Source organism: Plodia interpunctella, chromosome 28, assembly GCF_027563975.2.
Source record: "Plodia interpunctella isolate USDA-ARS_2022_Savannah chromosome 28, ilPloInte3.2, whole genome shotgun sequence".
Lineage (NCBI taxonomy): Eukaryota > Metazoa > Arthropoda > Insecta > Lepidoptera > Pyralidae > Plodia > Plodia interpunctella.
The window spans coordinates 485,217-500,537 of record NC_071321.1 but is presented as its reverse complement, the minus strand read 5'-3'; the positions used below and the strand labels follow the sequence as shown (position 1 = coordinate 500,537).

Genomic DNA, 15,321 nt, shown 5'->3' with positions numbered 1-15,321 from the left:
ATATTGTCCATAGCACAATCCCATTTTAATACCAAGAAAGACTTGTTCCCGAGCGAGTTTAAGCGGATAAACGGTTAGTTGAACATATAACCTGGTGTGGCGGGTGCGGCGGCCGCCAGGTCCTGCACACACGTGGGCGGCGCCGTGACCACGCGCAGCCGCGCCAGCGTGGCTCCGCCGCCTGACACAACACAACACAACGCAACACATACAACGCATTGTTCACAGAGACCTAAGTCGCAGATTCTAAAGCCGCTGTCCGCTGAGACATGTTCTGAACATCTGAACATTGTTCACAAACATAATTTTGTCGTCGTAAAACACGTTCGGCCACGCCCCTATGTTTTTGAACAATAACGTGAAAAGGGCCTTGGCCGGACGTGTTTCATCGAGCAAAATACACGCGAACTTGTTCGCCGGAGTTTGTGGGAAACGTCCCCAGCGTCTGCGGGCGGGGAATCGTTCAGTTGATGTATGTTTTTTGTCACAGGAAGAACTTTCGCACGGAATAATTGATAGTGTTTTAAATTTTTAAATCTGTTTCGATGTGACTACGTGACCCAAGTAGTCGATGGAGCGCATTGTGGAATGGAATATAGAGACAGCACTGGAATTAATCGTGTTGATACGTGAAATTCGTTCGCGGAAGTTTAAATTTAAAAAAAGTATTAATTTTTTTTAAAACCAAATTTGTCTTGCAATTTGTAATTCTTGATATACATCGAAAGTGCATTGCTTCAAATAAGGTAGACCTCACTTATACGAAATCTGTTTCTTTTTCTTCTTCCAAAACATTGTTCTTGAGCATAGTTGATTGCATGTTCAAAACATTTCCCGTCCGCTGCAACCTAGCAATGTTCAGTAAATAAAGTATATTTTGTAAAAAAGACTTCACATTTGCAAAAATGTGCAGTGACGAGGATGATAAATAAACCTTTATTACTTTTGCAAGTTTTCCTGTTATAGTGGGTTATAGGTAAAATAAGAAAATCACATATATATAAATAACTAGTGTTACACATACAAATTATTTTATGTAAATATCTTGAATCCATAAAGTATTTATTTTACTCATTTATTATGAACAAAAACGAATTTGTTACAATTACTTTTTCGATATTTTTGAAATATACAATTTAATACATACAGATACAATATAACTTCTTTTTTCATTATGGAGTAGACAGAACCAAGAGTTGCGAAATACGAAAGCCATGTTTAGCTGTATGGCGTGCTTCTGGTTGTTTCAGCTGTGGTAAATAGAAAAAGTAACAGACTTCGTGTCAGAACTTACTTGAAGCAACGCACTTTGAACATATATCTAGAAGTAGAAATTGAAGACAGATTTGGCTTAAAAGGTTTTTTTAAACATCAAAACAGATAAAAAGCGAAAGTTCTTCTTGTGTTAAGTGTTTATCGAACAAAACACTCCAAACCTTTTATGTTTTTGAACAATGTTCTGTTCAAAACATGGCGCAGCGGGCACGGCTTTAACGAGGTTGTATGCAAGAGACGAGGGATAAAGGAAACTGACCCTTATGACTAGGAGAAAGATATGAGTCTTGTCTTTATAGATATTGTTAATTTCGTCAGATTGTTGCGTGGAGAGGTGGCGAAGCGGGGAAATGCACGCCTGCTGTTCCAAAGTCCCCAGGTTCGAATCACACCGGTTGTAAGAATTTTAACCTTTCTTAAAATTTTAAATTACGTAGGTATTTACAATATGTTAATTTGGTATTGTATTGTATAGGAGACTAATTTGTAATAAGGGGGGTACATTATTCATCGAGAAATGAAAGTCTCATACATTTAAACTATGTTGAGCCCCCGAGACGTTAGTCGAGGGTTTGCGGACATAACGAGTTGTGAACGTACTTTTTTCGGTAAATTTATCATTATACAATGATTTATATACTCAGTTGATGGTACTGAACAACTTTTCGTATGGAAGCAACTTTGAAATCGCGAAAAAAAAATCTGATAATCTATACATTTTTCATAATTTTGTATGGAACAGCTGATATTTTTTTCGCTATTTCGGGAGAGTTGTTCAGAATCATGGACTAAGCGTGTAGACAAAATATTGCGAATGTATTAAAAGTAATCCTGTATGTTACTTTACAGTAACCCAGGGTCACTGGTATCTAACGCATAACCTTCCAAAGGCGCATAAGGTACATAGAGACTAACATCTTTTGTTCTACGACTTTTGTTTAAACGTAATCAATACAAAAATCTTCCTTTTGACGTGACAACGTCTTAAATTAGGTTGCGGCTGGGAGTCACTTATGAAAAAGTGTAACGCCCGGTAACGTTACGATGAGTCACCGAACGAGAGAGAGGCCCGCCGAATGCCTTGCGTCTCTCTCCCACTCAACTATGATCGGTCTGCCGCGCGCGTAAAAAGACGTTGTCACGTAAAATCTTCGCCCGTAAAACCGACTTTACAGGCAACCATTTTTTTTTAAGTTTTAATGTCATTTCTAGAAAACGTTAACTTTACGCTACGGTACTTCTCAAGCAGTCTTTAGGAGGTTTAGCGTGAGATGTGAGTAAGTATGTATGACGTGCACGTACCCGAGTGCGGCTGCGGAGCGCGCGCGCGCGCCGGCGGCACGCTCTGCCGCGCCGCCGCCGGCTCCTGATCGTCACGGTACAAGCAATTCATCGGTTCACAAATATGTATATTAGGACAATAAAATATTTTATATATTATTAGAAAGAACAAAAAAAAAACATTGTAAGAAACAATAATGATAAGCCGATCTGGCATGATAGGGACCGACACTGTTCAAATGAGTTTCTTTCGGCATTTCTTCTCAGCAGTGGTCGTTCCGAAATGCCAGTAGTTTGTAGCTTGTGAGAAATAACTATAAATATAAAGATTGACGAGAAAAAGTGCCTGTGAAGGTTTAATTTCTGAATAAATGATTTGAATTTGAATTTGAACAAATCACACAGATCGAGCTAGCCCCAAAGTAACTTCGAAACTTGTGTTATGGGATACTAACTCGACGATGTTTTATAACAAATACATATATAGATAAACATCCACATTCAAGACCCGGATCGATCAGGAAAAGATCATTTTCCATCATGACCCGACCGGGAATCGAACCCGGGCCCTCTCGGTTCAGAGGCGAACACTAAACCACTGCGCCACAAAGGTCGCCAAAATTTGAGACAGGTTAACAAGGTCAAATCAGTCATTACAAAAAATATGTATAATTTAAATAAAACATGCTATAATAATGTAGCTGAAATACGAAGATAGACGATTCAAATTTGGTTGGAAAGTCCTTATGAAAACAACAGTCCTTACAAACTCAACCGTCATAAAAAAAAAACTAAAATTTTGTATACAACTGTTGTTCAGAAATCATTGCTTTAGTTGACGAGTTCCACGATCGTGACCCGAGCCTGGGTACACCATCAGGTCAGGCAGGAAAAACCCCAAATATATATATATATATATATATATATATATATGTCGGAGTGATAATCATATGGACGCTGCAAACCCCAAGTAATACGTATTGCTAAAGATACGTGTTGCTTAGCAGAGTATCGATGAAACAGGAAAGCTTCAGTCACCATTCAAGGCGAGCTTGGATAGACTGATAAACTGCTGTTTTCGTGGTGTTCAGATTGTGTAGTTATTTAATGATAAATTAGATTTGTAACAGATAGACTTAGTATAGAACTAAAGAACAATTTATGTGTTAGTAGTAATAACGTGTAGTGTACGACAATATTTGTGATTTTACTTAACAATTCAACTTATAATTATGGCAAATGAACAAAATCGGCGTCTTGATCCGACATATATATATATATTGTGTTTAACACACGAAAAAGTATCTAATTTGATTTGATGACAACTATCCTATTATATAAACTAACCTTCGCGTGTCTGTCGGGAGAGGGCGCTGGCGTCGTTCTAGCTTCAGTGTCCTTTTCCGTCGTAGGCTTGTCTGTTGTTGACTGCAACAATGAAATAATTGCTAGTACTTTATTTGTACCACTTTAAGAAACATGTAACTATACTGTTGTCGACTGTAATAATGAAATAATTGCTAGTAGTTTGTACAATTTTAAGAAACATGTAATTATATATATACAATCGTATAAATATGAGAAAGCGTCTGGAAAGGCCAATATCTAGATATATGGTTTGTTGACAGATGATAGATATTTTTTTTCTACATTTCCTTTTTCATTTTACACTTTTTTCTTATTCATGACCTTTATAAGGCTTTCCCAATTCTCCCTAAACACAAATACGGTTTCCAAATACATATCTAATAAGCTGGTGTGTGTGTTTCGTTTCAGCGGGCGCGTGGCACACGCGGCGTGATCGCTGTGACCGCTGTGTTCGCTTCAGTGTCCACGTAACGCCGGCTGTACGTTGTCACTAATATGGTAACATATCCATTATATTGCTGCATGTTTTTTACTTCAGCGTTGGTGAAACGCGGACGCGGTCGCTGTGGTCGCTGTGTTCGCTTCGCTAATATGGTATATACTTACATATCCATTATGCTGCTGCGTGTGTCTAACTTCAGCGGGGGTGGGCCTCACGCGGCGGGCGTCGGAGACGGGGAGGGCGGGCGCGGGCGCGGTCGCTGTGGCCGCAGTGGCCGCTGTGTTCGCTTCCGTGTCCAAGCGGCGACGGCTCTGGGGGACAAGTGTGGTTTACTAGCTGCGCCCCGGAGCTACGCTCGCGTGGAAATTTCGGGATAAAAAGTACCAGGTTATATTCTACCCGTGTACAAAATTTCACAACAATCTACCTGGTAGATTTTGTGAAAGACTAACAAACATACATCCTCACAAAATTTATAATATTAGTAGTGTGTTATAGTAGATTGGGTTTATGAATTCTATAATATATATATATCACTCAATATATATATATATATCACTTTAATCGATCAGTTTTAGTATTTATGTGATTTACTATATTTTTTATCCCGATGAAAGAATATTAGGGATGCTTTTTAACTCCACAATTGTGTTGTCACAGAACATCACTGTCATACAAGATCCATCAAAATTTTGTTTGTAACACTTATAAAAAAAAGTATTCGATTTGACTAGTTGAAAAGTAGCCTGTTGTCGTATGGAGCATTCTGCGATTCCTCTATGCTTGTTACTCTTTCCACGCGTCAACTCGTGAACGGATGCTGCCGGTTATATTACTGATCAAAAATGATACATAAATTTATATTTAAAAAATGGTAAGCCCTTCTGGCATAATAGGGACCAACACTGTTTGAATGAGTTTCTTTCGGCATTTCTTCTCAGCAGTGGTCGTTCCGAAATGCTAGTAGTTTGTAGCTTTGGTAAATATTATTTAATTTAGATAGTGACGTGAAAAAGTGCCTGTGAAGGCCTAATTTCTGAATAAACCTCTCTCTTAGTCTACTTGTTTCTCTTTCCATCCAAAGGTTGTCTGGAAGAAATTGCATTAGCGATAAGTCCGCCTTTGCACTCATTATGTTTGAATATCTTGTTGTAACTTATAACTCCTTTGTGAATGGTGCAATAAAGAGTTTATCTATCTATCTATCTAAACTATTTGATTTTGAATTACGGTAAGATTTAAAAAAAAATCTAGACTTTTTCGTCGAGTCGACGGTTCTAATTGCAAATTGCAACATTACATATGTTGCTTGAATTTCAATTATTTAACTTCTATACTATATATGATAAACTTACATTGTCAGGCTGTGTGTCTGTGGGCAGCGCGTGCTCCGGAACCGGATGCACCGAGGCGCGCGTGCGCGACACCACCGCCTGTGGGCAATATTTTTGTGTTTAAGACCGCATGAGTAAGCCCCCAAAGTAAGTTCGAGACTTGTATTATGCGATACAAACTCAATGACGCTATATTTCATAACATATAGATATACAGATAAAAATCTAAGATCCAGGTCAATCTGAAAAAGATTTCTATCTTGATCTGACAGGGGATCGATCCCAGTGTTATAGTCAGGCATGATTACCATTAGTCTATAAAGGTCAGATTACATAAATATAACTAGCTATATTAACTAGCGGTCCGTCCCGGCTTCGCCCGAGTAAAACCATTAAAATTATATAAATAAACCTTCTTCAGGAATCACACCATCCATTAAAAAAATCGCATCAAAATCCGTTGCGTACTTTTAAAGATCTTAATGCTTTTACATCTTTCATTTCAAGTGAAAATGAAAGACATCAACCAGCTCGTCATCAGCTAAACGTGCCTTTCGAGTTTCGCAAATCTTGGCTCTGTCTACCCCGTAAGGGGGGGGGGGGGGGGGTACAGACGTGATATTGTATCCGTATTACTATTATAATTGATCGTGTAGGGGCCACACGATCAATTATATTGAGCAATATGAATGAACTAAAAGGATATCTGGCCCGGTGATAGGGTCAGTGTATCTGTGTAAGTTCGACAAGAAAAAAGTATTTTTCAATTTTGACACATATACTTGTCATTCGTTCATGTTGCACAATATAATTGAAGTATCCGTAGACGATTTAAATATCAAAAAAACCCTTTTCCATACTACACTTCGATTAAAAAATAAAAAAAAAAACCTTTACCATAATATAAAACCAAAACAAAATACAAACAGACAGACACAAAGACAACACAAAACAATGATTTTACATCCCGAAATGTCTATGGTCTATTATACAAAATGTGACATATATAAAAAAAAACCAAATCCACCCGACAAAAGTTCTCTCACCAAAATATAAATATGCTGTTGCCATAATTTTAATAGATATACGCCTGAAAACCATTTTAATTTATTAATTTTCATACAGATTATATATTTCCAATTTATATGTATATTTCCATATATTTTTTTAATATACGAACTCTACTATATATATATATATATATATATATATATATATATATCCGCAACACGCTTCATCAAAAAAATCAACCAACATTAAATTATCACTATTTATATATTTCTACCTACTCATTTATATTATACATTTTCTTTTACATTGCACAAATTTTGAGATCAGACACTGGTGACGAATCCGGCTCAATATCGACAGAGATCGATGTCAAAAAATTTGGTCTCCCATACATTGGCTGATCAGCTGATCGGACCTAGTATGAAGAATCTTATATCACTATTTCTTATGGATCGTGTATGTAATTTGTGCAGTGAATAAAAAAATACCCTGTATAAGTTAGTATACGTATCGCCACACACGAAAAAAAGACAATTGTGGTTGACTTTGTTACCTATATGTATAGAATCCATAGATTCATTCGTCTTTGTAGTCAATATGGCTTTGAGCCAACCGTCTCATATTGTATTAAATTTTGATTTCTAAAATTACAAAAATAAATGTAATTATTTACGAATGCAGACACATTGGAAATGAGTACTGTCCCTTTCTCTCCCTCTATTTGTACTAATTAGAGAAGGACATCAGACTCAAGGCTTTCTCAATTTCCCCACTTCCCTATCATTTGAAAATGAATCTTATTTATTGTAAACTTAAGGTTGGTTTTTATTTTAAGTAGTTCGGTGTTAAATTACCTGTGAATATAGAGGCTAAGCTTTGGAAAATAGCGTAAAGGATACAAGCATATTCGGCATATTATATTCCAGCTGCTTGTATATTCTAGGAAATAACATTTTTGGCCTCTGTGTAATATATAGGTGGTGTTACCTTCTTTTATTTTGAAATTTGTTTTTTTCCTACATTTTCTTAACCAAATTCTACAATATTTTGTTTACAAATTATTCTCATCTTCTATACAATCCATTAAAGAACATTTATCCATTGATAATACATAATTATTACTAGTGGATAGATAACATACCTAATTCTTCTAATGATTAGCGGGGGGGTAATGCTTATAGCATAATTCGCCATTTGTTTATTAAGTATATTTTACTTGGAAGATTCAAGTTTAATAAATATTTTAAAGAAAGGAAAATATTTCTTATAGTCCGGTGTTGGGGTTCGTTTTATGTTCCCTCTACCTAATATCTCTCTGGAATTCATATTTTGGAGTTTGTAACAATTCAACTTCAGTGGAATTCAACATGTGGTAAATACAACATTCGTGGAATCAAACATTTCTGGAATTCAACATTTCTGGTCCGGATGCGGGGATTCGAACCTGGGGACTTCCGAACAGCAGGCGTGCGTTTACCCGCCGCACCAATTCCGGATACACTACGCTGACGAAATTAACAATATCTATAATCTAAGACATAACAATAGTACATATGTATACAAAACTCACATCTTTCTCCCAGTCTCTATACAATCCATTAAAGAACATTTATCCATTGATATACATAATTATACTATTATTATATACTAGTGATAACATACCTAAATTCTTCTGTTGTTCTAATGATTAGCGCGGGAGGCAATGCTTATAGCATAATTCGCCATTTGTTTATTAAGTATATTTTACTTGGAAGATTCAAGTTTAATAAATATTTTAAAGAAAGGAAAATATTTCTTATAGTCGGTGTTGGGTACGTTTTATGTTCCCTAATATCTCTAGAATTCATATTTTGGAAGTTTGTGACAATTCAACTTTAGTGGAATTCAACATGTGGTAAATACAACATTCGTGGAATCAAACATTTCTGGAATTCAACATTTCTGGGTCCGGATGCGGGGATTCGAACCTGGGGACCTTCCGAACAGCAGGCGTGCGTTTTCCCGCCGCGCCAATTCCGGATACACTTAGCTGACGAAATTAACAATAGCTATAATCTAAGACATAACAATACTACGTATGTATACAAAACTCACATCTTTCTCCCAGTCATAAGGGTCAGTATCCCTTATCCCTCGTCTCTTGCAGCATCTCTCGAGTAGAGACGCCAGCATGGAGTAGTCAGGCGTGTCGGCGTACTCCAGCTGCTGGACATGCTCCAAGAACTGTCGTAGTTCTGAAGGCAGGTGTTTGAGGAGCAGGCGATGGTCATATTTCTCCTTCATTAGTCCGACCTGGGGATTGAACATATACATTTTTGTTTGTTATACTACACTAAGAAAATACAAGTTTATTTGTTGGACAAATTAAAAAAAAAACCGAGACTTGCAATATTCATTTACTAGTTACAGCTTTTGAACGGTTAAACAGATTTTGATCAAACAGCGCCATCAAATAAAAAAAAACGCATCCAAATCGGTCCACCCGTTGATGAGCTAAGGTGCCACGTACACAGACAGACAGACAGACAATTGCGGCGTGGCTATCGTCGCGTCACAATGGCGCACTGTGATTGGATAGCTGCGTCTCGCTGTAAATCTATTCTGTGGTGAGATGTAGACTCCATATCACGAAAGAAGTCCCGCAAACGTGGCGCTACTGTCGCTGTAAAGATCAATGCGGCCTATATGTTAATTATAGTTCCTAAAATTGCCACGGGCCTTATTTCTTTCACACAAGTTAATGGATCGTTATAATAAAAATAAGTACAATAAAATACTATTGTATTATATTATTATGAAGTACTAGCTGCGCTCCGGGGCTTCGCTCCCGTGGGAATTTCGGCATAAAAAGTACTCTATGTGTTATCCGAGGTTACATTCTACCCGTGTACCAAATTTCATAACAATCGGTCCAGTAGATTTTGCGTTAAAGATCAAACATACATCCTCACAAACTTTCGCATTTATAATATTAATGGGACACAACTAATATTATAAACGCGAAAGTAAGTTTGTTACCTCTTTTTGAAATTTGGTACACAGGTAGAATATAACCTGGAATAACACATAGGGTATTTACACTTTTTATCCCAAAATTCCCACAGGAGTGAAGCCCCGGGGCGCAGCTAGTAGGACATAAATTCACCTGTTCCTTGTCTTTAATCTTCCTCCACGGCAGCTGTCCGTTGACAAACTCCACCAGCATGTAGAACAACGACCAGAGATCGTCGTGGCGACCCATCTCTTTGTTTTTGTGGGCGTTGATCGATGCGTAGCGGACGGTACCTGTTGAGAATGGCTTTACAATAAAACCCGTTTCCGTACCATCCATCAGTGTACAAGATTTGAGCTCAATCGGTTGAAGATATCTGCTTCAAAAAATTCATTAAATACCTAAATGGGATCCTTTGGATACCAAAAAATTGTTGCGGTTTCCACAGATATTATTCATTAAATACCTAAATGGGATCCTTTGGATACCAAAATTTGACCCTTTGGATACCTAAATGGAATCCTTAAGATACCCAAGTGGGACCCTTTTAATACTAAAATTTGACCCTTTGGATACCTAAACGGGACCCTTGACATACCCAAGTGGGACCCTTTTAATACTAAAATTTGACCCTTTGGATACCTAAACGGGACCCTTGACATACCCAAGTGGGACCCTTTGGATACCTAAACGGGACCTTTTGGACACCTAAAGGGGACCCTGACATACCCCGGAAGCCGGCGGCAGCTCTGGGCGGCCGCACTTGCCCGTTGCTGGTGGTGTACTGCCGAGCCAATCCGAAGTCCAACATGTATACTTTACGACAATTCGACGGATGGCGGCCTATGCTAAAGTTGCTCTGAAAAAGATAAAGCGAAACATAACAACACAACCCATATTAATATTATAAATGCTTACACGGCTAAATCGCTGGACCGATTTTGATGAAATTTATAATGCGCGTAGATCTCCCGCTCAAACATAGGGTGTACTTCTTTTTCCATAAATCAACCACCAAAGGACTATAATGGGGGTTGAATGTATGTATGAACGGAATGGAACTTGGGCGAAAGCTGGTACAGACAGTATCACATCTCCATATGTCACGGTGTAGACAGAGCCTAGAGCCGCGAAAATTTAAAGCCACGTGTAGCCGGACGGGCGTATGCTAGGCTGGATAATTCTTAAGTATTTTAAAAGTCCCTCCCCATACCCTGTCGCGTCTGTCTGTATGAAAGGGATAAACTCAATAACTATCGGACGGATTTTTGTACGATTTTCACCAATAGATAGTGTGTATCCTGAGGAAAGTGTGTATTATGGGTTTACCCGAGCGTAAGCGTGATTAATTTGTATACCCATACATAAATTACATCATTTTAGTACTAATAGTTTTTGACCTAGACCGGACGGACATAGTGAAACTATTATAACTAATGGAATACATTGCTGGTGACAAATTGATTCTACAGTATTAATGAATATCTTAGTTTTTAGTTTTGACATGTAGCGCCCACAAATAATAATTTTTCAAATAGTTTTTCATTATGATGCAGGTACCTATTTAAATTTTAGCTATCGACATACATCTATCATTTTATTTAAATTTTGTTTCATTAAGCTTATAATATTTTGTAATTATTACTACAAGCACGGACTCTGAATATTTGCATGCCGATTGTTGGCGCAACACGCTTGGTCAATTCAAACAGACATTTTGTCCGAATATGTATTTTTACCGTGCAAATAAATGTATTTCATTTCACAAGGGTTCCTTGTCTATAGGACTATGGAACCCTAAAAAGACGAATTGCAAACAAACATCAAAGACCCAGGTCAATCTGAAAAAGATTATCACAACTATGTATTGTAAAAACTTACAGGTTTAATATCTCTATGAAGGAAGCCGACAGAGTGTATCGAGTCTATGGCTTTGAGTATCTGTAGTCCCAGTCTGAAACAAAAAAAAACAAACAAAAAATAAATATCTAGACTTAATAATCTTGTTATATTCTAATTACAGTCTATAAATAGAAGAAATGAAAAGACAGCAACACTGGGTGTTCATAAACTAATCTTGACCGTTATATATAATATATAGACCGTAGAATATTAAATCATTTATTCCAAAGAATATGGTTATATAAATAGGTGACAACAATCAAAAGTACAACATATTCTGAAAAGTATAACTGTAAAGTATTAATAAAATATTAATAATCCTAAAGGAAAGTCCCGTGTAAACATTTCAATTATAAATGACTCCGGAACAATTCCTAAATTTCATAAAAACATTTATTTAAGAGCCAGTTGAATAATTTACTTTTGGATTTAATAAATTTTTGTGTTTCTCTTATACGTGTTTCTCTACTGGGAGCGCATTATACAATTTAATCGCCATGCAGAAATGTCGCATTGTCAATCATATATATATATATATATATATATATATATATATATATATATATATATATCTTTTTTTTTTGGAATTTCTGCTATGACTTTTTTTTGTCATGTAAAGGAAGAGGTCTGGATATTTTCTGACAAATAGGCATATCTCAAATATGTAAAGGGAGAATCTTTGATCTTTGAAATAATTGCTTGCAATAATAAAGATAGTTTGCTCCGTGTAACACTCTTTTTTCAGTATGAATATGCTCTCGTCAAATATTAGTTCGTTAAAAAATAGTTTTCTTCACTTTCTGTACAGACTGTACCTGATCAAGATAACCAACGAAACTCTATGGATAAGAATAAATGACGAATTAGGTGCAAATGGATACCTAACTGAATGGGACCCAATGGAAATGTGTCCCTTATGGACGCCTAATTGAGATTATAGATAACTGTGACTTTTATAATGAGCTGAATTGAAAACTAAATTGGCTCTGACAAAATGGAACCCAATATCTATGATGAACATTGGCTGCCAATCTAGGTTCCCAACTATATAGGACCTAATGACCTCTAACGGCTACCTAGATAGATAACGGTAATGATAGGGGCCCAAAAGGTCTCATGTAGTGACATGGGACCCAATGGACACCTATGATGATCTCAACGGACCCTATACACATGCATGACCCTATACATAGCATGGGGCCTATGGAACCCTATGGGACCCAATGGGTACCTTAGCGTAGTGGAAAGTGAGAAGGCGCCCCTCGGCTGCGCGCGCCTCAGCTCCGCCAGATTCCTGCCCTGCAGCTGCATCACGACGTAGTTGAAGCGTGCGTTGCGACCACAGCCGATGAAGCGACATACGTGTTCTTTGCCTACAAATAAAAAACATAATCACTATCCAACCAGCAATGTATACCGAATCCGTCAAAGTTTTAATAGGATTGCATGCTAGGTTAAAGTACCTACCTCAGAATGTTTAAGATAATGTTTACATAAAACCTGTTGGTAATCCATTAATAAATAAATAAATTAATAAAGTTTGGCAAACTTTTCGACGACAGTGTGGATGCAGTAGACTAAAAACAAAGTACGCACTAACGCACTGGAAATGTGACCTCCGTGGTCTAAATGGTCATCACGCCGGCCTGCTACACTGGAGCACGAGTTTCCTCACGATGTCTTCCTTCGCCGGAAGCAAGTGGTGGTCTATGAAAACTACTATATGGGTGAATTTCACGACCGTTTGAACGCGGCGTGTAGAGTTTCATTAGTGTCGCAACTTTTTTATTTTAATACAGAATCTTTTTTTTTTTATTAAACATTTATAAAATTGAGTTTCTACCAGTACTTTACTTTTTTATAAAATAGGATAATTACATTGATTACTCAATTTAATAAACACTCATGACAGCCCGCGGAGGAGTTTAAAACGCTCGTGAAATTCAGCCATATACGAGTCAGATTGATATACAAACTCATGTGGCGCGAGTAGGATTCGAACCTGAGACCTTTCGATCTACAGGCGGGCGTCTTAACCATTACACCACCACCGCTTCTATCACTACATAATATAGAACAAAGAGGCTTCCCGTTGTCAGTCTGTAAGCTTAGATCTTCTTAGATTTTCGACGCGAGTTTTTTATGTGATTCCTGAAGGTATAATATATTTACCTGAACCAAGAGGTCCCGGGTTCGATCCCCGGTCGGGTCATGATGGAAAATGATCTTTTTCTGATTGGCCCAGGTATTGGATGTTTATCTATATATGTATTATGTTATAAAATATAGTATCGTTGAGTTAGTATCCCATAACACAAGTCTCGAACTTACTTTGGGGCTAGCTCGATCTGTGTGATTTGTCCTAATACTTATATTTGGATTGTTGATATCTTCGATGAAAACAACTATGTTTAGCTCTATTTGTTATGCCATGGCTATAAGAATTTTCAATAATTCACCACGAGACATGAAAAATTTATCAAATTTCAAATTATTTAAAACAACTTCGTACAGTTTGTTGGTAAGTAAATGCTATTATAGTTTCAAGGAATATTTGAGAAAATGACTTGGTATTTTTAATTTGTTAATGATAATTTAATTTCAATTCTTTTTTTAATATAATTATGACATTGTCTGTCGCACGTCCAGAAATGATTAAATTTGTGAAACACTACTGATTTCTTCCACCCATTGAACCTAATACATTTTATGTAATAAAAAAATATTTTATTTTATTCATAAGGCACACAAACACAATACAGACAAAAGAAGAACATAATTACAATTCAAATTATAAGCTGTACAGAGTATGAAGTGCTCTATCAAAATTTTATTAATCTAGAAATTATACATACACATGTATATAAAAATAAGATATATATATATATATATATATATATATATATATTAAGTGAGATATATTTATATATATACTAATATTACAACATTTTATATTTAGATATTAAGTTCATCAAGAATGGATATAACAATAAGTTTGAATTGGGACAAGTTGGAATTAAAAATGACCAGATCAGCGCCACGGTGTGTCTCAGTTCTTCGAAATCTCGACACATTCTAACGATCGGATCGAATGTGTGTTGTTTTTATAAACATTTAAACGGAAAAGGCGCTGAGGCGGGAAAATTATTCATTCATATATCTACCACAGCGAATCCGGCACGGGACGCTAGTAAAAAACAACAACAACAACAACAACAACAACAAATGTTTAACAAACCTTGTAACTTCTTGAGCACGGCCACCTCCATCTTAAGCACCTGCTTGGGCTGCCGCGAGGACTCCACCTTGAGCGCCACCTGCTCCTGCGTCACGAGGTCCAGGCCCTCGTATATCTCCCCGAACCCGCCGCCGCCTATCTTCTTCACCACCTGGTGGTGAACATGTGGTTGGTGCACTGATTTATTTTTATTATTATTTAGTTTTTATCACTTTAAGCTCTCAGCCGAGGCTGGCATTCTAATGATAGACACGGGCCATGACCAAGTGGCTATCATTTTTAGGGTAGATTAAGGGGGTCAGTCCGTGTGTCGTTGGTATTTATGTTGTAGGTGTCAGTGTCTGTAGAGTCCATAAACTTCCTAACTATTCGACAGGTATTAAGAATTGCTGCTTTCTGCATATTAATATATGTAAGGGGTTTGAGATTGAGTAGCTTGAGGGAATTATGCAAATGCTTGGGAATGACACCAGTTGTG

At 37.0% G+C, this 15,321-nt stretch overlaps 1 protein-coding gene across 4 annotated transcripts in view; it reads right to left on the bottom strand.

Moving 5' to 3' along the window:
- The window catches only part of Asator (asator), a 67,524-nt gene that overhangs the window by 22,306 nt on the left and 29,897 nt on the right, over positions 1-15,321 (bottom strand). For all 4 annotated transcript variants that reach the window (XM_053765848.1, XM_053765847.1, XM_053765849.1 and 1 more), the window contains exons 7-17: positions 14,844-14,994; positions 12,837-12,978; positions 11,585-11,657; positions 10,433-10,562; positions 9,857-9,996; positions 8,806-9,003; positions 5,722-5,799; positions 4,531-4,677; positions 3,904-3,984; positions 2,578-2,641; positions 92-181 (exon numbers count right to left, since the gene is read on the bottom strand). In XM_053765848.1, the coding sequence (XP_053621823.1) occupies positions 92-181; positions 2,578-2,641; positions 3,904-3,984; positions 4,531-4,677; positions 5,722-5,799; positions 8,806-9,003; positions 9,857-9,996; positions 10,433-10,562; positions 11,585-11,657; positions 12,837-12,978; positions 14,844-14,994 (1,294 nt within the window). The remainder of the gene's footprint in view (positions 1-91; positions 182-2,577; positions 2,642-3,903; positions 3,985-4,530; positions 4,678-5,721; positions 5,800-8,805; positions 9,004-9,856; positions 9,997-10,432; positions 10,563-11,584; positions 11,658-12,836; positions 12,979-14,843; positions 14,995-15,321) is intronic.